This window comes from Tenrec ecaudatus, chromosome 9, assembly GCF_050624435.1.
Source record: "Tenrec ecaudatus isolate mTenEca1 chromosome 9, mTenEca1.hap1, whole genome shotgun sequence".
In the NCBI taxonomy this organism is placed as follows: domain Eukaryota; kingdom Metazoa; phylum Chordata; class Mammalia; order Afrosoricida; family Tenrecidae; genus Tenrec; species Tenrec ecaudatus.
Window position 1 is genome coordinate 126673808 of NC_134538.1, and position 25240 is coordinate 126699047.

At 38.7% G+C, this 25240-nt stretch overlaps 1 protein-coding gene across 1 annotated transcript in view; it reads right to left on the reverse strand.

The window, feature by feature from the left end:
- The window catches only part of COG5 (component of oligomeric golgi complex 5), a 291974-nt gene that overhangs the window by 59395 nt on the left and 207339 nt on the right, over window positions 1-25240 (reverse strand). The window contains exons 12-14 of the mRNA XM_075558542.1: window positions 21240-21444; window positions 12342-12503; window positions 10261-10360 (exon numbers count right to left, since the gene is read on the reverse strand). Coding sequence (XP_075414657.1) covers window positions 10261-10360; window positions 12342-12503; window positions 21240-21444 — 467 coding nt within the window. The remainder of the gene's footprint in view (window positions 1-10260; window positions 10361-12341; window positions 12504-21239; window positions 21445-25240) is intronic.

A 25240-nucleotide genomic window follows, 5' to 3' on the forward strand; every position in this document is an offset into this window, starting at 1 on the left:
AGAACCTATTCCTAGATCTATGAGTGGGAACCCCCAAAACTCGAACTGCTGACCTTTTGGCTAAGAGCTGAATGCTTTTCATCACTGTACAGAGCTGTTACATGCAGTCTTTCCACAGGCAGAGATCTTTCCAAATCAATACATAAAACTCTGTACCAGGACACGTGTTTTCCTCAGTAATTTGTAACCAGGCTCCTAAACAACTTTGCGTATTTCCCGAGGTTACATTTTCTATGGATGCAAGAGGCGGAAGTAGGAACCTCAGTTCCTCAGAGCTCAGCCTACTTGGTCATTATTGTCAGTCTCTGAAGACTCTTCCAGTGATTGTAGTTAGAAAATTTCTTTCTTAACTAAATTAGGTTCTTGCCAAAGATAGCGTTCACATATGTTTCGAATGAACAAAAGTGAAAAATAGAAACCTGGACCCAAGAAAAGCAAGAAATCTTTCATCTACAGACATGCCTCCCTTTACTTTCCCACACTTCCCAAACTTGAGCACATTGTATATAGTTTGGCTAAGTTTGATTGGGAAAAGCTTAATACTGGAGAAGAGATGCCTGTTGATGAACTAAGGAAAGAGGGAAAAGTATTTCCTCATTGCAACCTGATCTGCTGTTTTCTCCAAGATTAATTTAAGTTTTAGACACTTCCCTGTTATCTTCTAAGACATAAAAATCTCCACATTTCCTTGAGTCACAAATTGAATGATTATTGCCTATATAGCTAGCACATATCTATGTACTGCACCCCCATACAGTATTCCAAAATAACTCTAAATGGAATATAAAATCAAATAGAAAAGTCTATGACGCTTCAATGTACGCATAAATGAATTATCACAAGTCAAGATAACTAGGGACAATACTAGGTAAAAATTAAACACTGCTAGCACTCTGAAACGAGCACTGATGGTGGAGTGGGCTCGGTATTGGGCTGCTAATCACAGCAGTTTGAAACCACTAGTGGCTCCAAGGGGGAAAGACGAGGTTGGCTTTCCACTCCCAGAGACTTAAAGTCTTGGAAACCTGCAAGGGTCAGAAGGATTTGGAATCCACTCGATGGCAGTGAGTTTTTGAGTTTGAGCACTCCGAAAACCCTCTCTGTGGACTCAACTCAGCCACATTTCCTCCATTCCTCCTCTAAACTGACTTCTCCAATATAAATAGAATTATTCCACATACAGTATTTAATTAGAATTATATTATTACCATGTATACACATTGTACTCAGTCCTGTTTATAAGATGTAGGAATGTGTGTAAATTAGACTTTTTTTTCAAATAAAATGTCCATATACATAATGTGCATGCACATATCATGGGTAAAAATGACAAAATTACATGAAAAGTTCATGCACACATGCTCATGCATACAGCACGCAGAGCATGATCATGTGTTGAGTAAAAGCTGCCTGAATATGCACCATGGACCTGATATTACAAAGGATAATCAAAGACAAGCAGTAGCTTAGAAGGTGCAAATAGAATGAAGTACAGTTTATGTCCAAAAGGAATTATTTGTGCCTTTTTTCTTCCCTTGCTATCTAGAGGTTTGAGATATGCCTCTTCATCCACATCCCCCGTCCCACCACTATCAACAGTTTTCCAGTTCAGAACAGCATCTAATGCTGGTGGCTCAGGAGCTCTTGTCACTTAGAGGGTGACAGAGCAATTCCTACGTGTGAGTTGGTCCTGATTCCACTCGGCTGATAGCTATAGGAGGAAGTCGTGGGCGGTACTACAGGTTTTCTTTATATCGCCAGTGTATTTGTATGTCTGCGAGGAAGGTGCTCTGGCCACACTGCAGGCTCACCTTGACTGGCCATCTCAGCCTTCCATCTCAGACACAGTCTTTCAAACAGTGTCCTGTGTAAGCTAATGGAAAGGGATTCAATTACATTCCTACATCTTGGAAAAGGGATCAGAGTGGAAGCTCTTTCTACAAATGTGCTTGAGTAGCTGTAGCAGAGCAGCCGGGACAGAACACTCAGGTGTCGTTCAGATGGAACGGGTCATTCAGAGCAAACCTTTAACGTGCACCACTGGAAACGGCCCAGCATATCAACTCTTCTGCTTAGAATTATGGGACCGAACCCAACAGCCAAGTTCTTGCCAAGGCTCTAACCACTATGACTACCCGCCGTTCCCTATGCAGCAGATGTGAAGTATCTTTTCTACTCAGAGAAAGAAGAAATCCACACTCTGAAATTTTTAAGTCTGTATTTTTTAATGAGAGATCAGGAGGAAATAGTAGAAGAACATTGTTTCATGCTTCTAATAATGAAACCTGTGTGTACAATAAAGATTAAAGACGGCAATAAGGAAGGGCTCAACCTCTATCACGCCAGTACCCTATGAAGTCATACAGACAGAGTCCTGTTTAAAGTAATGCTGACATTAGTTAAAATAATTAGTCACGATTACACTGAGTTTCTCTCTTCTTTGGCTTTGAGGCCAGTAGGCCAGTTCCATAAAACCCGAACAAACACGTGCACACTGTTACGATTCAGCTCGAGATTAGGCCTTTGGGAGTGAAAAACAACACTTCGGGGTTCTTTTCCCCCAGCTGTTTTCATGTCCTCCATTTAGCTGTGTGATAGATGGCCAATTCACTTCAAGCTCTCACCCATCTCTGCCTATCTACTCGGTGAAGGCTCAGAGAAAAAGAGGAAGGCTTACATGATGGATTTACACAGTGGTGGCGGCAACAATGAGCTGGAGCCCACGGGGGGACGGGGGGGAGGATGTCGCAGGACCATGCAGTCTTCCATTCTAGTGTACACTGGGTTATTACAAGGTTGCTACGAATCAGAATCACAGTCTGGCACCTAACAATAGCAACAACAACTACTACTACTACTACTACTCCAGGTCCACATCCTTGACCCTAACTTTGCACTGTGGGCAGACTGCTTTGTCCACACAGACTACTAGAGATACTTCCCTCAGCGTTGTCATTCTCATGAGATCATGTCCCGGCTACTGAACTGAGGGATTAGCAATACCCAACACAGAGCAGAGTCTGTGCTTAAGGCCCATTTAGATCAGCAGATCGCCAACAGACAGCCAGGTATTTGGGCAAACTCGGCCACAATCAGCAGCACTAGCTAGCTGGCCCCCACCTGGACCAAAAGACATAAACAGAAATTTTTACTTCATGCCACTAAGGCTAGGCAGCATTCTTGTGGCAAAGAAAATTGATTCAGACTTTCAACAAGGACTAAGTCTCCAACTTTCTTCTGATAATATTTCTAATCAGACTAATCATGAATTGATTTTGTTCTACCTTCAAAATAGCCTCCCAAATCTTAGCTAAGTCTGACAGTCTCATGTACTACTTACCTAGCACCAAAAAACAAAAGCAAAGAATCTACGCTGCCAACAAGTTGATTATGTCAGAGAGACCTCATTTGTTTCAGAGGAGAACTGTATCCCAAAGGGACTCCAGTGGCTGGAGTCTACAGGAGACAGCAGTCTTTTTTCTCGGTTCCTTCATATGCACTAGAACTGCAAAGTTTTCAGTTATTAGTTATTAGTGAAGTACTTAACTCTCTACAACACCCAGGGCCTCCACTGAACCGGAACAAAACCAAACACACAGCCATGAAGTGATGCCGACTCAGCGACGCAACAGGACAGGGTAGAACTGCTCTGTGGGGTCCCAGATGGCCTGTCTTTCTCCCACAGATTGGATGGTGCCTTTGACTCGTGACTGAACTGATCGTAGCCCAACACACAAACTCTATGGAAAAAGGACTACCAGAAAATCAAGCTCTGGAAAGCAAGTCACAAAGCCTGGAGAAGGCTCTCCAAAGGATTAAGAGGATCCGAAACGCAAAGGGATCGGCGTCTTTGTATTGCAGCAGAGTTCATTCGGTCCAAGACACTCCACTGATGCAGCGCAGCTGTTTGTACAATGCACAAAAACCCTTCCATGTGTTTTCATTTTTACCTTTTATTTATTTGTATTGTTTTACCTTTTATTTATTTGTATTTATTTGTATGTTAACAATATAGATTATTGATATATATAACATGTTATTATATAGGGGTATTTATGTAGATGACATTTACATTTCAATTAAATAATCCTTTATTTTCTAAAAATGAGCTCATGCCCATCTATATATCTCCACTTAAATATCACACATGCAAGTTTTACTCAATTATAGGAATGTCAAGTCTCCAAATTACTTATGAAATTTTACAAAGAAAGTGTATATTTACAAAGCTTAAAAAAACACACACAAAGCCTAGTGTCATCTAAAATTGCTGACCTCATCCACAGCTACTGACCTACACTGAAGTTGAAACCTCCTCTTAAATGTCATTCTTATTATTGTTTCAAATGGTTGCCAACCTAATTAAATGCCAATCCACTTTCTCACAGTTCACAACATTTGACATTTACTCTTAGATTCTAGGTACCATTACCAGAAACCATACGTCAATAGTTATTATTGAAAATGCTCTAATAATTCACCTTTTGAAAGTAATACTTACACTTAAATTTGCCTGTAATTATTATGTCACAAAGTGTCTATGAACTTGTAAAGATAACAAAAGGATCCACAAAAATTCCCTCAAGGAATAATATATTCATTTCCTTTAAGTATATAGAGGACAAGGGAAGAATGATTCAAATTTTCGTATCAAGAGTTATAATACTTTCTTCTAAAGACCATATTCCATAACTGTGTATAACTAATAACAAATATAACCCACTGTTATTGAGCTGATTCTGACTCAAAGAGACCCTATAGGACATAGTAGAATATGATGGCTAGTTATAAATTATTGTGACATATATGCCTTGTTTTTTTAGCACAAAATTCTAATTACTAAATTATAAATTCAAAATCATTGCCAAGACACAAAGTGACAGGAAAAAAATAATGAAATAAATCTAAAACCCACGAGCCATCATTTTCACTAACATACATTAATGAGCTGCTATTCACAAGCCATATTCTATATTACATACATAGGAGGGGGCTCCAAAAAGCAGGTGGAAAATGGAATTAAAGATAAGGGATTTCCCCACAACTTCTGAAGCCTCTTTGTGTCAGAGGACGTCAACTCGAGTGCTTAGAACTCAGGTGAGAATTCAATGGCGAACCCCTGTAAGTTCTAAATTAAACTACTAAATCAAATCATCTATCTATTGAGGCCAGCCAGCTTAATAAACAAAGCATTAAGCTAAAAAAGGCAAACTCACTGCTATGGAGTAAATCTGGACTCTTAGCAACCCTTCCCAGAGATTTTCCATGCCGTGAATCTATTCCTATGGAGCACCTTGAAGATATTTTACATGGCAGCCAAGTGCTTAGCTATTGCATCATCATGGCTTTTGCTAAATGTTGTTGTAAGGTAGCATCAAATCGGTTCTGGTTCACAGCGACTCTACAAATAACAGAATGAAACAGTGCCTGGTCCTGTGCCATCCTTTCAGAATTGGTGTTATGTTTGAGCCCATTGATACAGCCACTGTGCCAATATATCATGTTGAGGGACTTCCTTTTTTTGTCACCCCTGTACTTTACCAAACATGATGTCCTTCTCCAGGGACTGATATTTCCTGACAACATGCCCAAAGTACGCAAGACAAAGTCTAGCCATTCTTGCCTGGAAGGACCATTCTAGCTGTCCTAGAGAGTCACTATGAACCAACTCAATGGTAGTACATTTGTTTTCGGGGAATTGGGAATGCCACCTAACCTTTATCAGACTCAATTTTCACAGTTTTTGTCAACAGCTCTATTAGCATATAATCTGCATATCATATAGTGAAATAGTTCAATCAAATCAAGAATAGCTGTATAATCATCATCACAATTATATTTTATATTAATGTTTCCATGTATAACTAATTGTAAAATTAGTGAGATAATACATATATAAATGGCTTGGTACAATCTTTGACTTACTATAAACTAAAACCAAACTTACTGCCTTTGGGTATAAAAATGTTTGTAATTATTGTGGTCCAATCCTACTCTTTAAATATGAATTTTGATTAACTTAAGATTCACACACACACACACACTTAGTCCTTATAGATGTTTGGGATTATATGACATTAATCTTTGGTAACAGAAAAGATTCACAAAACAAAGAAACAAACATATGTAATAACACAAAGTTTCCTATTTGTTTATGTGTCATAAAATTTACTTATTTTATACTCTACTCCACCTTAGAAATTAAATAATGAAGTTAAAAATAAGTTATCTACTCCTATAATTTTCTAAAGCATGTGGAAGAATTTATCTAAACACACAGAGGGAATTTCTATGCCATAAAGATGGGTCACAGAGCATCTCAATCTGAAACTTCTTTGTACAAGCCGTTTTTCTTGATGTTAATTCAACTTACAACAAAGTATACTAAACATGTTCTGGAAGCCAAGAAACTCCTAAATTACGATTTAGGAAAACTGCTTATTTTATAGTTTAGGATTCATCATTTAAGTTGGCCATTTTAAAAGGAGCCTGTCTTTAAAATTCTAGCTTTCTTTGATACTGCTACTTAAACTACTGAATCCCATAATGATCTGGCTTCTGTCACTTCTCAGATTTGAGAGTTGCTTTTTTCATCTATAAAAAAATCTTCAGGTATAGCTTTACTTATACCAAATTGCAAGGGGTTTCTGTTTACAGATGGAACAGCTATTCCACTTTAAAAATGAATTTCACGATCAGATATCAGGCATCATTAGAACAAAAATCTTATCACTGTGAATGAGGGAGAATGTGGAGTGGAGACCCAAAGCTGATCTGTAGGCAACTGGACATTCCCTTACAGAGGGGTGGCGGGGAGGAGACGAGCCATTCAGGATGCAGTGTAGCAACGATGAAACTTACAACTTTCCTCTAGTTCCTAAATGCTTCCTCCCCTCCCACTATCATGATCCCAATTCTTCCTTACAAATCTAGCTAGACCAGAGGATGTACACTGGAAACACAGGAACTGGAAACACAGGGACTCCAGGATGGATGATCCCTTCAGGACCAGTGATGAGAGTGGCGATACCCGGAGGGTGGAGGGAGGGTGGGGTGGAAAGGGGGAACCGATTACAGGGATCTACATATAACCTCCTACCTGGGGGATTGACAACAGAAAAGTGGGTGAAGGGAGAAGTCAGACAGTATAATAATAATAATTTATAAATTATCAAGGGTTAATGAGAGAATGGGGAGTGGGAAGGAAGGGGTACAAATGAGGAGCTGATGCCCAGGGCTTAAGTGGAGAGGAAATGTTTTCAGAATGATGAGGGCAACGAATAAACAAATGCGCTTTACACAATTGATGTATGTATGCATTGTGATAAGAGTTGGATGAGACCCCAATAAAATGATTTTAAAAAATCAATTTCACACCTTTCTTTCACATATCTTGATATTTAGATATTTTTTCTCTAAATGCTTTCAGTGAAACTATTCTGAAAGGATAGGAATATACAAAGAGCAAAGGAACAAACATGTCAAATTAAAAAAATATATAATACTGGCAGAAACAGTTCATTAAAGATATCAACACAAACAGTAAAATGTTATTTAGGGTAGTTTGTCAATAATACATTTTAAGAATAAATATAAAATCATCTTTGTAACCTTATTTAATGCTTATGCTTTCTTTAAATACTAAAACAAGAGTTGAAAAGTAAAGTTACTTTTTGGAAAAAACTTATCAAAAACATACATAATTGTTTTCCTATATCAATGACATTCTGTTGATCTTCTGCACCAGTATGAAACAAAAACACCCATGTCGCTGAGTCCATTCTGACTCGGTGACGCAGCAACACAGAGAGGGTTTCCAACTCTGTTCACCTGTACACAAGCAGGCAACCTCTTGCTCCCACTGAGCGCCTGTGGATTCAAATGGCCAACTTTTCAATTGGAAGCACTTAACCCCTTTGTTACCCAGGCTCCTAATCTAGGTTGGCCTGAGTAAGACAGGGTCACAAAACACAACAATTATGTATGTTGCTATGTTTTAATTTTGTCAAAGTCTTTGCGATCATATTTTAATTGAAGTCACATGTTACCACTACCATATGCCCTCCACTCCCTTGAATAAAAACAAAATATTTTCTATCCCTTTGGTAGTGCTTCCTCATAATGTCACTGTCAGGTGGGGTCATTTCATAAGAAATTTTTTTCCTTGACATTTTCAGTAGTTACACTAAACTGTCAAATCACTACCAACAAATGATGCTGATTCCAGGGGACCCGATAGGACAGGGTGGAACCACATCTGTAGGTTCTGAAATTGTAACTCTTCATGGGAGTAGAAAGCCCTGTCTTTCTCACACAAAACACTGGATAAAATACTGAATTTTAACTAAAGCCATGAACAATTCTTTAAGTAGTGACTATTCTAAAGAAACAAAGTTTGAGAGACAAATTAACCCTTTAATTATGGTTTCTTTGATCCCCATATGATCAGTTTTCAATAAATAGAAAATTTTCAAAATACTTCTATATGATTAGTCAACATAACAAGAATAACTGAATAGATACATGATACCACCATACTAGCAAACAAAATCTGTCCCATCCTTTGGAATTGAAGGCAGGAAAACTCATGAAATAACTATTTGACCAAGGATCACATTTATTCAACTGTATTTAGTTTAATTTGTTACAAATTGAAAATCAAACTTGCTGCCATTTAGTTGATTCTGACTCAAAGGACAGGGTAGAACTGTCCCTGTGGGTTTCCAAGGATGTAACTGTTTACAGGAATAGGATGCCTAATACTTCTCCCACAATTTATTCCTAAGTTATCCTAAAAATTATTCCAGGACCATATGAAACTACTTGAATATAGCCATAGCAAAACTCTTTTATTTGTTGTGGTAATTCAATTGGGAGCAGAGAGGCTAAGGATAAACTGAAAATGCACTTCAATACTCCTATGAAGAGAGTAGAATGTGACAACATAATCTGTTGTCAACTTGAGACTATTAAGAGTGAAGGGGGTGAGTTTAGCCTGTCAATCAGGTCACACCTTGATGACCTCATTTGGAGCTCGCTAGAGGTGGGACACTCACTCCATGCGAGACATTCCTGTTGACAAGCCACATGGAGCTATGCTGATGGCAGTCAGAACCCTGGACCTGGAGAAGCCACGTGGAGACCCACTCCGGCGCTAAGATGTTTCCACTGCCACTGGATCCACATGACTTTCCACCCACTGGCCTGTGATCTTCCTGCACTTGGCATCATTTCATGTGTTTAGTGTGTCTGAAGATGAATTTACAGACTGGTATTTGACATATGGGCTAATATCAGACTTACGGACTTGATCTGGACTGAGCTAGGATGTTTCCTTAATGCACAATTACTCTTCGTATAAAGCTCTTCCCTATACACATATGAGGTCTATGAATTTGTTTCTCTAGTCTACCCAGACTAGCACCCAGAGGTATCCAAATTTTGAAGCACTCTCTAAAATAAATACATCAATGCCAGTTAAGAAGATTTTGAAATTTAATTTTCCTTTGCTTGGAATTCTGTTTATACACACACACACACACACACACACACCTATACATACTAGTTAAATATGTGTGCTTGCTTTTAAAATATTGATGCCTAAAATTAGGGGCATGACTCAGTTTTATATATATATATATATATGCGTGTATGTATAGATAGATAGATAAAACTGCATATCCATATGTCTGTCTATATTTGCATGCAGGCAGCTGTTTCAAATAAACTAATTTTAGGGTTAAGTCTCTATACATGAGTTCCAGGGTTGCAACATTTAGAAAGTGACACATCATTTTTCCATTTCAACTTTACACACTTCACTTCCTCCAGTCATTTTCTTTTGCCTCAAGTCTATTTCACACTAGGCAGCAGTGCATGAATGATACTGGAGTCTCTGGTCACACAGAAGGAACCTTGTAACATGAGAACAACTTCGATCAATCATAGATAACTACATTTGAAAAATATATAATTAGTCCATAAATTGGCACATGTATTTGGGGGGGGGGGGAGGTCAACAGAACCTGCCTGCATTCTGAAAATTTATCAACAGTAGGTCAGAGTGTCATTTTACATAAATATATTATGTCAATAGTTTTTCTGGTTTAAATTCTATCAGATAGCTTCAACTTTCACTAGAGTGGAAATGGCAGTGAGTATTTAGTCAATTCAATTCAATATTTATAGTTAGCCTGGTATTGCATGTACAATAACTTTTAATACATAGCATGAACACTTCCCGATAAGGGAACCACTTACAAGGTGCTCAGACTTGACACCGTATAACTGGACAGTCTTTGCCACGTTTTTGGACACTGCTAACGTGAGGCTAACATCCACAGCAGCTATGTTCAGTTCACTGGAGAAAACAAAAACAGATTTGAATTCTTAGCCATTCATCAACAAAGAAAGGAGCAGTATATATACCCAATAGGCAAGCAGCATGACCGTTCTGTTTATAGATTTCATTCATTGCTTCCAAGAATTGGTAGCATTGTTTCCTTCCCCCTAAATTCAGCATAAGGAAAATGTGCTTTTGAGATGGTCTTGTTAATGACCAGTTTCTCATTAATGAAAGCACACCATGTGTGGGTTAGGCTGTGATTAGGAGAGTAAATTGTGTACAGAATTTTTAAGTAGCACTCTTTCTAATACTGATAAGTGCAATTAGAAGCACTGCATTCCACAGACATCTGCAAGGAAATGACAGCTCTTGAATGAAAATGACGACCTTGGAGGGACATGGGCTAAAAATATAAATTACACATGATACATAAAGATACTTGGGTTCTGTACAAATGTTGCCATTTCATGCTATTATCTAGAGTAGCTTTTAAAATACAATTCAAAATAGAAATGAGCCTGGATTCTTATGGGAGCTATTTCCTTATCATGATTATTTTAAATGCTAGCATTGGCTCAGGAGCCCTGGTAGCGCTATGGTTAAGTGATTGTACCCACCAGCTGCTCCGTGGAGAAAGATGGCGGGCGTCTACTTCTGTAAAGATCTACAGAGTTGGAAACCCTATGGGGCAGTGTTGATCAGACTGCCAGGAAAATATTTAACAAATATTTAACAAATATTACCAAAAGAATTTCTGGAGTTAGAAATTAAATGAAGTGGCAAAGTAAGAAAAGTAAGTGGCAAAGTAAGAAAAGTAATGTTTGTCTCCAACGTAGCAGAATAAATGTTGGCCTGCACCAGGTTCTCTTCTAGGAAAAGGTGAACAAGTTCAAAACAACCCCAGTGCATACTGTGCGTGCACACATGCTCTTTCATGCAGCCCTGCGAGGCGGTTTTATTAATCACCAATTCTAATCTGATCTACTCCTGGGGTAGCATGCCTTTTCAGCACCCTCAAGATTCACAAAAAATAAGGAAAAGAAATCAAGTTGAACGCAGAGTTATTTTCAACATCGTCATACCAATGGGATAACAGAGAAATTAGAATTAAAAAATTAAGAGTCAGATTTTGGCAAGTTAAGGAATTCTGGATAAATTTAGGGTCACGTTGTTAGACAATTTAAATCTCATACAGATGTGGAATGTAGTTGAAGATCGGGTTATAAATATTCTATCTGTGGCTTATTATTTGAACTTCTTGTGCTTCAGGAATATATTTGCCGACTTGTAGTCTAAAAGAATCTAAACAATTATATTCCTTAGTCCTATACTGTTTTCCCTCCACACAATGTTCATCTACCGACTATTATAAGACCTTGTTAGATGTGACAGAAACTGAGGGAGTTTTGACTGAAAATTCACCTGGGCACTGTTAACTGTAAACAACTAAAGACAACAGGAAAATGACATTTTCTGCAAGCATTCAGGTGGTACCTCTGCTAGGATACTTCTGAGTTTCAGGTACTGTTACCTTCACTCAGAAAAGCTGAAAGTGCACGTGTGAGTAGACAAATCAGAATCCGAACCTGTTTTTGCTCTGAAGCATTTCTGGGTTTCAGTTACAAAACATTCACCTCTATGTTTTCATTTCTTGATTCATAAAAGTATTTTCATTTTTGCCTTTTTGCTTGTGTAACATTAGGGATTTATTAGTGTAGAAAAATCAGGATTATTATGTATCTTTGGTAAAATACAGACTAATTATAAGAAACTATTTTTAGACTATTTAAATGGTTTTATTAATTGGAATCTCAAGTACTTACTACATGGGCACTCAGTCACTGGAAAAACTCTTGATTTAATTGCAGAGCTAATTACTTGAATAACTCAGGATGAATTAGAAATGTACGGCTACCATCCTTGATTAAAAATTGTGGCAAGCATCGCATGACATGCCATTAGATATAAAAAGGTCATACTGAAACAAAGGGCATACCTTGCCATCGTTTTAATGATGCCATCCAGCTCATCAGAGGAGGGAGGATTACGACCACTGGGGGGGAAAACCAAGTTGATGGGATCGAAGAGCCGAGATAAGGATTTTGATAGATAAGCGCCTTCATAGGGTTGTAGTGAGTCTTTTAAAGCCTTTTCTGGGCTGTGGGAACAATATTTATTAAAAAAACAAATAAAAACAAAACTCAAATTATATAAAACCAAATTCTATTGAATCAGGATATAAATAACTTTTAAAATGTAACGCTTGAATTATAAGTTTATATTAACAAAAAGAAAATAATTTGTTTTATAATATATAAATATATTTGTAAATAAATTTCATAATGAAGCATATACCTTAATGGCTTTCATTTTTTATTGTGAATTGGGTGAAAGTTTACAGAGCAAATTATTTTTCACTCAACAACATTTTGTTTTATGTCCTTGATTGCAATCTTCACAATGTCATATGGCTTAGTCCATTTCTTCACTGTGTTTCCAGTTTCCACTCCTCTTCCTTTCCTAACCCTTTGGAACTTGATCCTTGGGCAAGTGGCTACCCTTTTGGTCTCAAATGGTTGATTATTCTAAGGTGTTAGTACCTCCTAAATTATTGTTTCTTGACTCTTGTTTGGGTAAAATTTAGCCATAGGTGTAAGTTCATGTTCAGACATCAAGGGTGACGAAGGGCTACAGTCTGGGAATACCAACAGTCTGTCTCTACCAGTAAGCCTGGTCTTGTTTTGAGTTTGAGTTTTGTTTCACATTTCTCTCTTCCTCCACCAGGACCTTCCAGAGTAGCTGGTCATGGTGGTTGGGTACCATCTAGTGCTTCTGGTCTCAGAGAAGCGGAGGCCAATGTTTACATGACTTAAACTAATTAATGTAACCTTTATTCGAAACTACAAAAATACTTCAGTTTAAACATAAGTCCTAGTTTTGAATGTCATGTATGCTAGAGCCTACTATATCAAATCTGCCATTTGAACCTAAAAGAAAAATATAATAAATTCCTATTAATATCATGGATTATGCCTTTGTTTAGTAAGAGGCAAGTCGGCAGAGACCTACTCCATGAAGTCAGCATTTTTCCATTTCAACCCACCGCTGTCATGTACCACAAAGTTCACTGTGAGATATATATCAAAACAACAAACTAACAGGTGTCGAGTCGGTGCTGAAGTATACAGATTTATATTATTAACACTCCCACTGCAAAACTAGCATTAAGTCACCAATAAGAGTAGAGGTTCTAAGAAACACAGATTATGAATATACATAGAGTACACACCCACACCTACACTCATGTATAACTATATCTACGTGTGTGTGAAAGTTCCGTAATCACACAAATACTTATATTAGGATTCTGAAGGTTTGTTTTTTTTAAAAAAGCAATAGTCTTCACAATCTAAATTCAGCGTACTAAACACTTCCCTCTGTACCCATCCTGATGTTCAATAATTTCTATCACTGCTCATTTAGTAGCCAAACTATTGGGTCTTACATGACCGACAACTGCCCTTCATGTCTGTACCGAGAGCCGGCATCACCATGTGCTCCGTGACCTTAGAATTAACTCTGCTCCCTCGACCCTCATCTACACCTCCTCTAGCAGACATTTGCTTTCTTTCGCTCATTTCCTTTGACAACGCAGTCCTGCATCCTACACTTTCACCTGTCTGGAAGCTTCTTCCTTCACTCTTCCTGGTCAGCTGGCAGGAAGCAGAGGTCCGAATGCTCTTGGCTCCTACATCCTAATTCCCAAATACATTTTCACTCAATAAGTATTTCCCTCAACACATTTACTGAGAACACTATGTACCAGGCACTTGGTCAAGTCCTGGGAAGACATACATTTAAAATAGCTTATAGTCTGATGAAGAAATAGATAGGTAAAGTGCCCACTATATTAAGTTTTGTAATAAATGGCATTACAGAGACCATAACAGGAGCATTGATGAATCAGTATCTAAGTCAATGCCATGTATTTAAATAACTTTTCTATTCTTGCCCTTGCCATCTATTGGCCTTAAAAAGTCTCTCCCTGAATTAATAAGTACTAACACTTCTTTTTGGTTCTCCACATCTGCGTTAAGTATCCTTGGTGATTACAATGTCAAGTCTACATTTATACTGACCTTTATTTTGGCTTTACTCTTTATATTCCATATTAGGTTCCCTCTAAGATTTCCACACTTGAAAACAACTTTCTATCTGCCTCAAGTCCCGGCCTCTCCTGCCCGCGCACACAGTCCACGGAGCTCTCCTAGCCGTGCTCGCCAGGGAAGAAATGCAGCTCTGACCTGGATTTTTAAAATTAACTAATTTTAAATTAAATCCAAATTTTAAATTAAAAGCCCTGCCCTCAGAACGTCTACATGCCAGTGAAATAAATGAACAAATAAATTTAAAATATAGTAATTGTTAGTGTTATGAGAAAAACAAAGCAAAGAAGACAAAAATGTTTTTGATGTACATATTTTTCTTCTTCCAATTTAATTAGGATTGAGTAAGGGAAGTCACACAGAAAACCTGAAGAAAGAGGGAGTGAAACACGTGAATTTTCAGGGGAAGAACTTTCTAGCAAAGAACAAGTATAAAGGCCCTGAAGTGAGACCATGCCTGGCAGTATTTCGCGAACAGTGGTAAACAGTTAGTGACAGCGTGGCTTCAGCAAAGCAAGGAGTGAGAGAGAGAACAGAGGAAGTAACGGGAAAAAAGACAGACTTCCTCCCACTGGACTTTGTGTCTCAAGAGAGAGGCAGATTTTACTGTGAAGAGCCTGTTCTTGACCATATTGTGATCAGTCATATGGGACCCTTTCCCCTTTTCGTCAGCCCACCTGTTCTGACCTCTCTGTACCCAGGGTCACCCATTTCAAGGGGCTCTCATTAGCATCCTGATTGGTCTTAAGTCCCCTCCTCTTCAAAGCTCTGAATGTGCAGAGGGGTTAAGTACTGCACTGCTAACCACAAGGTTTGCCTTTCAAACCCACCAGCCACTCGGTGGGGGCAAGCTAAGACTGTCTACTCCCACAAAGATCCATAGTCTTGGAAACCCAAAGGGGCAGTTCTACTCTACTCTACAGTCACTCTGAGCTGGCATTGACTCAATGACAGTGGATTTTGGTTTCAAAGCTTTTACTAAGTGTAAAGTGATTCTATCCAACATTTATGCAAACCCCTTAATTTCCTGAGCACTACAGCTCAAGGCAATAACCCAAGGAGCTGTGGCCACCCTTCACCCTCCGGCCACACTTTCCAGAAGACCCCAGTCATCAGCAGTGAGTTTCTTCACCACGGCACCTCACTCCGGGGTTCCGCCTGTCAGTTCATCTGTCTATGGTGACCACTTTAGTCCAAGAAAGAAATCAGCATTACTCCTTTTTTGATCTCGAAACGTCGGGGGGGGGGGGAATCTCTACTTTCTTCATTCTCATTCTCTTTAATCCAATGACAATAATGTTCTTGAGTATACCAGTCCTCTAACTACTTTCCGTAAGAGATAAATTCGTACCCGTAATCTTCCTCATTCTCCCAACAGCACGTGACATAGTCTCCACCTCCAAATTAAATCAATTCATTCTCTTGGGCTCTATTCTATGAACTTACGTAATGTCTTACCAGTTTTTAGCATAGTGGTTATGTTGGGGTGAGATCCACAAGGTTAGCAGTTCAAAAACACCGGGCGCTCCCAGGGAGAAAGACAGGTCTTTCTATTCCCATAAAGTGTTCCACTCTTGGAAACCCACAGGGGCCATTCCACTCTGACCTACAGGACTGCTATGAGTCTGAACCTACTTGATGTCAGTGATCTTTTTGAATTTCCTTTGTAGGCTGCAAAGGGCCCCGCCCAATCTACAAATATGAGAGTGCCTGCCTTGGGCCAGGGAGTTTTTAATTTTTTTAATAGCTTCATTGGTATATACTTCATATATCATACAACTTAACTGCTCAATCATATTAAGAATATTTGTGCAATCATTACCACAATCAATTTCAGAACATTTTCTTCTCATACTTACTGCTGTTAGTTCCTCATTCCCCCCCCATCCTCCCCTGTCATGCCCTTAGGTGATTATCAGTCCAGTGACTGTCTCTATACATTTGCCTATCTTGGCTTTCATATACAGAAAATCATATAAAACACAAATAGGAAGCAAGTAAACAAAAAGCTAACCACAATGACTGGACAAAACATAGAAAAATCTCCAAAAGAGAGGAGAATATATTAAAAACGGAAACAACTTTTAATTAGGTCAAAAGAGAGATCAAATGATAAAGTACTATATTTTAACCAAACTACTTCTGCCATAAGGAGTCTTGGTAGTGTAGAGTTCAAGAATGGGGCTGCTAACTGCAAGGTCAGGAGTTTGAAACCATCAGCCACTATGTGGGAGAAAGATGGGGTTTTCTATTCCTGTAAAGAGTTACAGTCTCAGAAACTCATGGAGCAAATTCACAGGGGCAGTTCTACCCTGTCCCAAAGGGCCCTATGATTCGACCTTGGATCAGTAGCAGTGAGTTGGTTTTGTTCTTTGTACCCTCTGCCATAATCAACTACACAGTTCGCTGACTAGGGTCAGAGGGAATTCACTGGAGGCGGTCACAGGGTGCGCACATGGATAAGGCTTCCCAGCGTTTCCATATGTCTCTGGTTCTCTTTGGAGACATTGTTCTTATTTTATGGTAGAGAACATTATAAATATCATCCCCTGGACCATAAGGGAATTCTATTAATAGTGTCACTGATTTCGCCAGTGGTATAGGATTTAAAACACTGTTGAGAAAAAAATACATAGGCCGGCTTCAGATTGAAATACATGAATAGTTGACTTGTACAAATGTGTAACTTGATGTGTTTGGACATTATTTACACAAACAATGGGGGCTGATGATAAGCAAAACTTTCCATAACACTATTTACCAAAGCAGAAGCATCCCTCCCAGATCAATATATGTCATAAGAGAGCAACAGGGACATTAAAGAAATATATGGTGGTCTGGGCCACCTTTCATTGTGCACCCTCAAAGCACAATCTCCTCCAATGTGTTGATTAAAAAATATATATATACATAGTGATGACTTCCAAATATGTATTTGTAGTGCCTGACTCATTTCCAATAGACTTTTAAACAATTCTACTTACATCTTAAATATGATCAAAAGGAAAACTTTATTTAATTAATTGCCACCTCTCTGTAAAAACTGATCCAGGTGGTGCAATGGTTAAAGCACTCGACTGCTAAGGAAAACTTAGGCAGGGAAGCGCCTGTCGGGATCTGCGGTCTTGGAAACCCCACAAAGCAGTTCTAATTTGTTCAATAGGCTTGTTGTGAGTGGAATCAATGCAACAGTGGTAGGTTATCGTTGTTTTTCTCTTATCAAGGAAGCAAAAACAGTGGCTGGCCTTACTTCAACAGCCCAGGTGCAACCCTTGATTCCTCTCGGTCACTCTAACCCATCATCGAGTTCTACTGCTTGCTATTCAAAAGAGATCTTGAATCTCTCTGACCCAATTGTCTCCATAGCATGGAGTCGTTCAGGGCAGTGTCACTACCTGTCTGAGCCAGCATAATCGATCCCATGATGCTGGAATCCTAATTGATGCCAATCAATCCCTTTTCCTCTCCTCCACTGTCACCCACCTTAGTTGTTCTCATAGAACCAGGGTGATCATTTAAAAAATTATCAATTTATGTCACTCTTTTATTTAAAAAACAGATGATGTTGGGTGAAGGGAGACAAAAGATGGTCTAAGATACAAAATAACAAATAATAATATGTAATTGATCATGGATTCATGAGGGTGGCAAGGTGGGGAAGGGAAGGATACAAAAAGGAGCTGATACCTAGGACTTAAGTAGATAAAATGCTTTGGAAATGATGATGGCAACATATGTAGAAGTGTGATTAATACAATTGAATGATGGATTGTCATAAGATTGGTAAATTAAAAGGATTAATACTATATATATTTTTAATTGATGATGTCCAACTTCATTAGAATAACTCTAAACCCCTCACCTATGTGGCCTGACAAGATCCCACATTTCCATTGGTCTCTAACCCAGTCTCCTAACTCCCTCTTCCTCATTGATTGTGTTCTAGCTGCACGGGTTTCTTTCTGCTTCTAGAACCTCCCTCCAGTTTCCTATCCCACACCTTCTCTCCTCACCCTGCACACTCAGAACCTTTACATTTGCTATTTTTCGGCCTACAAGATTCACATCCAAGCTCACTGGCATCAAGTCCATCCTGACTCACAGTGGCCCTAAAAGGCAATACCCCCAAATCTCCCACTGTCGACCCATTCACATTATTCAGATCTCAGGTCAAAGGCAACCTCCTTATGGAGGCCTTAAATAATCATTCTTTATATACCACTCTGTTATGACATTCACTTGTATTTTCTTTACAGCAATTGTCACTATCTACTCATGAAGAGTACTGGCCACTTGTGTCCCAGCCTCTACTGTAACTCCTCTCAGGCGCTGCCCCATCCTTTATTCTTTCAATCACATCCTAGCTCCTTTCCTGCCAACACTCTCAACTCTCCACGATCAAAATCACAAACATAAAGCTTTCCCTGGACTCAGTTCACGCAGTCAAGGTTATCATTGTTCGCTGCCTTACATGTCAAATGAGTATTTCAGATGCACTGTACTTGTTTCCTTTATTGGCCTCACATTTTGGCTTTTTAGGGTATGGATCTCTTTCCCACCAATGCCTCTCCTGAATTTAATCTTCCAAGGACAAGAGTGTGGTTCTCTTAGTGGCTTTTTTCACTCTGTTTTCTTTCACTCCAAAGACCGCTGGTCTTATCGAGATGCTAACCACAAAGTCAGCTGTTCGCACCCACCAGTCATTCCATGGGAGAAAGAGCAGCTCTACTCTGCCCTGCAGGGTTGCTAGGGGCCCAAAATGACATGATGGTTGTTAGAATTTTGAGAGACCTCCCCACCTTCACTCAACTGACTGCGTTTTGCAATTACAAAAATGGCATATACTCGCTCTAAATCAAAACAGAGAAATATAAAAAAATAGAGAAATACAAATTATGAGTTCCAGCTTCTTTTGAGAGAGAAACCACTGCTACAATTTATCATGTATCTTTTCAAGCCTTTTTCACACAGGAGTGTGTCTTTAAAAATAAAGTGAAGCTAGAGCTAGAATGATACTATACACACTATTTTCAGATATGTGCTGTTAGAAATGTATCCTTCAATCTTTGTAGACAGACCAAGGTCGTTTCCACCCTCCTGTCTCCTCTGTCTCTTGCTGCTGTGCTTGGCTATCATCCAGGGGATTCCAACTCACACCAGCCCAAGTGACAGGACTAGAGCTGCCCCGGAGGGTTTTGTTGGTTTTAATCTTTACAGAAACAATTTGCAGGCCTTTCTCCTGTAAAGCCATGGGGTGGGGTTGAACTGTCAACCTCTTTGTTCTTATGAAGATTGGCCATTTGTGCCACCTGGTCTCCTTCACTTCCCCATTTGGTTTTACCTGCTCTCCCTAGTTTACCATGAAAGCACAGTCAAGGGAGATAGTCTTATGTCACTTTGTCTTCCCAGCTATTTCCTGTGGATAAGTTATCCAGAGAAAACCTAAATAAGTATTACTGTGGAAACAATTCAACTATAGGTACTTAGGGCGCAATGAAAGAGAAACAACTGTTTACACTGTGGCACACGAATCTGTTCACCATGGCCTCTTATAAGCTAGGCCATAGTAAGCTGCCGTTGCTTCACTTGGTCTCTCCACAATAAAAGAATATTAGTGTTTAAAGATAGAGGTCCAAATCAACTCATTAATCTGGTGCTGAAGTTACAAACACGCAACAGCTAAAACTAACACTGTGCTCCAGTTGTGTAAACAGGCGGGGCTGGATTTATAAAGATGGTACTCTGGTTTCCCATGTGGCTCCTAAACATGACTACCTAACAGCTGTCCCTCGTTATCTGCTGGGGATTGTGCTCGGAACCTCTTAGAGATCCAAATCTGTAGATGTTCTAATCTCTTAAATAAAATGGGGTAGTCCTTGCCTATATGCACTAATATCCTCATATTTTAAATAACTTCTGTATTATACCTAATACAATGTAAATGTTATACATATGACACTTTAGGCTCGGCCTTCCAGGAACTGCTTTGACCAATTTATTGTGGTTTGGTGTTTATTTTGTTGTTGTTGTTGTTTGGTCCGTCTCCCCCCAAACATTTTTAATCTGTGGTAAATTGAACCTATAGATTCAGAATCTGCAGATATGATGGGTCAACTGTACAGTATTTCATTCCTGTTTGACTGGGTCTGCTGGGGTAAACATGACCAGTCAGTTCTGCTGATTTGTTTTGTAGTCATCACCTCTTTACACTGATTCTCTTCCCTACGGCACTTATTGAGATTATATTCCTGCAGAAGGTATAACTCTTCTAGTTCCTAAAAATACAAGCTTCTTTAAAATACATTTATGCCAATGTCCCATCAATAATGTGGGCTATCTGCTGAGAATACAGATAAATCATAATACCATGTAAACGACATTAACCACATATGTTCACCTGCCAGCTTTAGTAACCCTATTTGTTGATATACCGTATAAACTCGAGTACCAGCCGACCCGAATATCAGCCGAGACACCTAATTTTACCACAAAACAGCATTAAAAATGTGCTGAAAAACTAGTTTAACTCTAGCAGAAACAAGATTGCTTAACTTAGGTAACGTTTGATTTCTTCAGTTAAAACTTGCAAAACCTTTTTAAGATATATAAAGAATAATAATTACAAGAATTTAGATGATTAGCACAATCCCACTGTCTAATTTACAGGAAAAACAAACAATAAAAATCCTTAACATGCAATGCACATGAATCCAATGAAACAAACATACTCATATTCTGGCTTTTTTGGTATGAATACATCTTGGGTATCATCTTCCAAGTGCTGTAGGTCAACATATTGGTCTGTAGCTCCACTTGTGCTAAAATTCCCTTGAATATTTTTACTGTACTGTTGAAGGCGCTTCCATAAGTCATTATAAAGTCGCAGTAATTTCGGGTACTCTCCTTCAAATGCTTGCTTCAGAAACATAGAAGCTGTCAAGCAAAAACAATAGCAAGGACTAAGTAAATGATAAAACAATGAAATGGGGTAAACAAATATTTCTTTGAGATGTAGCTAATGTTGTAAATAGCCTGTACTTCAAGGCAAAACTGAAGATTTGTCCCAAGGAGACCTGTTAGGATAATAACAGCAACATTTCTCCAGGACTGTTCACAGCATTTCACACGTGGACTATTTATTTCAGAACTCAATCAACATTAAAAAAAACATAATAAAGGAAACTCCAGAATTGTAAAGATCTCAATTCTGTCTTGATTGGTAAATTGATAGAACACGTAGATATAAACACAATAAAGGTGTAGAAGGCATGAACAACACTAATATCCAGCTAACTAATGGTACATATAGGACATTCATCAATATTCCGTCTCCAAATAGTAGGAGACATGCTCTTTTCAAGTACACTGGAAACATAAATCAAGACACACGTTTGGTGCCATAAGTCAAATCTGGATAAATCTGAAAGGGTTCAAGTCAAATAAAGCAAGATTTGAACTTAGAATTCAACAACAGAAAGACATCTGAAAATTTTCAAAATAGTTGGGAAGACAACAAGAGTTCTAGGGATCTACGGAGGTAAGATCAGCTCCGCATTGAGCTGCTAGCAGCGCCGTCGGCAGTTCCAGTCAACCGCTGCTCCATGGGGACAGTTGGTGCTTTCTGCGCCCATCACGATGGATCGCCTTGGAAATGAAGCAGAATCCCTCAATGGCAGTGGGTTTGTTTGGTTTTGTTTTGGAATAACACATGAGACAAAAAAGAAATCAAAAGAGAAATGAAAACGTTTTTTACACTGAGCGAAAATGAAAACCACCATATCAAAATTTGTGGCACTTCACTACAGGAGTACTTGAGATCATTTTACATATAAATGCATGTATTAGACAGCAAATGATAAAGGTCTGATTCAATACCAATAGAACATAGAAGAACAATACAGAAACAATGGCCAAATAATAGTTCTTTGAGAAGATAAAATCACAACATATATGAGTAAAATAAATAAAACAACACATGAGCCATATGAAGAGTGAGAGAAGTGATCTGACTACACATTCCAAAGGAACAAAGAGATAAAGAAATTGTGAACTTGATGCCATCAAATGTGAACCATCAATGAAACGTATAAGTGCCTTGTGAGACGCAAAGCAGTGTGAAGAAACAGACATGCCAAATAGTCATCTCAGCTACTTAATAAATTACTTTTCCAGTTAAAAATCTTTCCACAAAGGAAAATAGCAGGCTCAAACAACTCCCATAATGAAATGTATTTAGTAATTTAAATAAAAAATGCTATTTCTACATAAACTTTTCCACTAAATTGGAGAGGAGGAAATAATTCCCAACTCATTCTATAAGGTCTATACTACCCCGATACCCAAACCTAAGACATTATAAAATATATATATCAAAATTCTTCATGAATATAGGTGTAAAACTTTTGAACAAAATTTATTTATCAAGTCCAATAAAAAATATATAGATAATACATCATGACTAAGGGAATTTACCTCAGAACTCAAGATTGGTTTTACATTTGAAAAATCAGTGTAATTCATCACATGCACAAACTACAGAGAAAAATTATGTGGCTTTTTAAATAGATGCAGATAATGCCTCTGACAAGATCCAACATCCGTTCCTGACAAAACCTCTCAGCACACTAGGGCTGGCAGAGGACAAACGCAGCCTGATACAGGCTCCTATGAAAGCCTACAGCTAATGTGATACGTGACCATGAAAGACTTAGCGCCTTCCCTCGCAAATCACAGACGAGCACGGAGGTCCACTCTCGCCACGTCTAGTCAACATTGAAGCAGAGGTTCTAGCCAGAGCAATCAGCAAGGAAAGACACTCAGGTCGGAAAGGCAGAGGTTAACACTCCATGTGCAGATGACATGATCGGCAATCATGTCCACAGTTCCTCGATGTCTACTGTCTTATGGCAATATGTTCCATGCTTTCTTTGCTTCTGCCACACTTTTAACTACGTATGTTTGAAGTATGTTTCTCCCATACTTGGCTTGGTCTCACTTCCTTTGTGGAATCAAACTTGGTAGACGGCCAGTGGGCAAAGATGAAGACCCTCAGGAGCTGGATTAACACAGAGACGGCAACCTTGGGCTCCATCATAAGGAGTGGTTGTGAGGGCAGCTACTGCCTAGGCGGCGTTTCATCCCATTGTACAGAGTCGCTGAGCTGGACCAGACGCCACAGCAGTGAGCAACAGCACCTAGGACTAAGGAGGAGAGATTCCTAACAAAATAGTGAGAAGACACACACACACACACACACACACACACACACACACACGAGGTGAGAAAAAAGAAAGACCATGAATTATCACACTAAGTGACCCCAACCCTGGTGAAGCCATTCGGATGGGAAGGAGACGGCCTGGAAAAATCTCAGATTACAAAGAGATACTGTGTTTTCAGTTCAAAGAATTCAACCCAGTAATGTTCAGTTTGACTGTGTCTATCACAAGCTGTAAAGAAAGTAACAAGCTGGAGAACAAATCCTATTATCCTGAAGCTGCAACAGAAAAACAGCGGCAGGAGCCTGTGGGAGCATTGTGAAAATGACCACTTAAAGAGGTGGATATCCTATAGGAGCTAGGTGGAATCTTGATGGGGTCCAGATAAGGACATTTTCCTTGTGAATAAAGTTAAATTCACTGTTTCTTAAACTTCTCATTTATAGCTTCTAAGCAGAGTTACTGAGCATGAACATTTACAATCAGAAGGTTCATGTTCCCTAACTAGGAAAATTTCCTTCTGATATTTTCTGCCAAACTATTTCAAATTTAAGCAACCTGTTAGGTTGTGTGTACTCTAACTCTGCAGATGGCTGCCTTCGCAATACTGCTTAGCCACCCTCTCCAGAGGCACTGCCTGCACTCTAGGGACTGCGTGTGCTATCAAACTGGAAGGTGCTTTGCAAACAATTTGGAGTTTTCCCAAAGGAGGTATTAAAGTAATAATACTATCAAGAGTAACATATTGCTTTGAATGTGAAACATTGAAGGGATGTTTTTGCCTAAAAAAATTATATTCCCTCTCAGTAGCTACTTTGACTACACAAGGCAGACAGAGCCCACAAGATATAAACAACAGCATTCAGGAATTTGGCAAACAGGAAGTTGCTGTTGTTGTAGGTGCGCCAGATGACTGTGATCATCTCATAACCCAAGTGTCGGCAGCTCCAATCGACAGGGCAGAGCAGCAGCCTTGGAGATCTGCTGCTGTAGGGTCCCTGCTACAACGCCTCTACGAGGCATTCTACGCTCAATGCACACGGTCACCAATAGCCAACACCACCCTTAAAACCACACTAGAATAGCTAAAATTTAAATGATGGACAATCTCATGGATTAATGAGGAACGGGATCAACTGGAATTCTTACAGATTGTTGATGGAAATGCAAACTGGATATTTACTTTGGAAAAGAGTTCGGCAGTATTTTTTATACAGTTAAATAAATACATTTATATTCAGCCAATTTCACTCTTACATATGTACCCAAAGAAATAAAGGTGGATGTTGACAAAAACTTTGAATGTGAGTGTAGAAAGAGAGAAACTATTCTGTGGATTACATGTATATAAGCAATTTTTTTCATTTAAGATATACATATTTCATCACCTGTTCAATAAATCTTCATTTTTAACATTACAAAGAATGCTATTGTATATATGTGTGTGTGTATGTATATATATATATATATATATATATATATATATATATATATATATATATATATATATA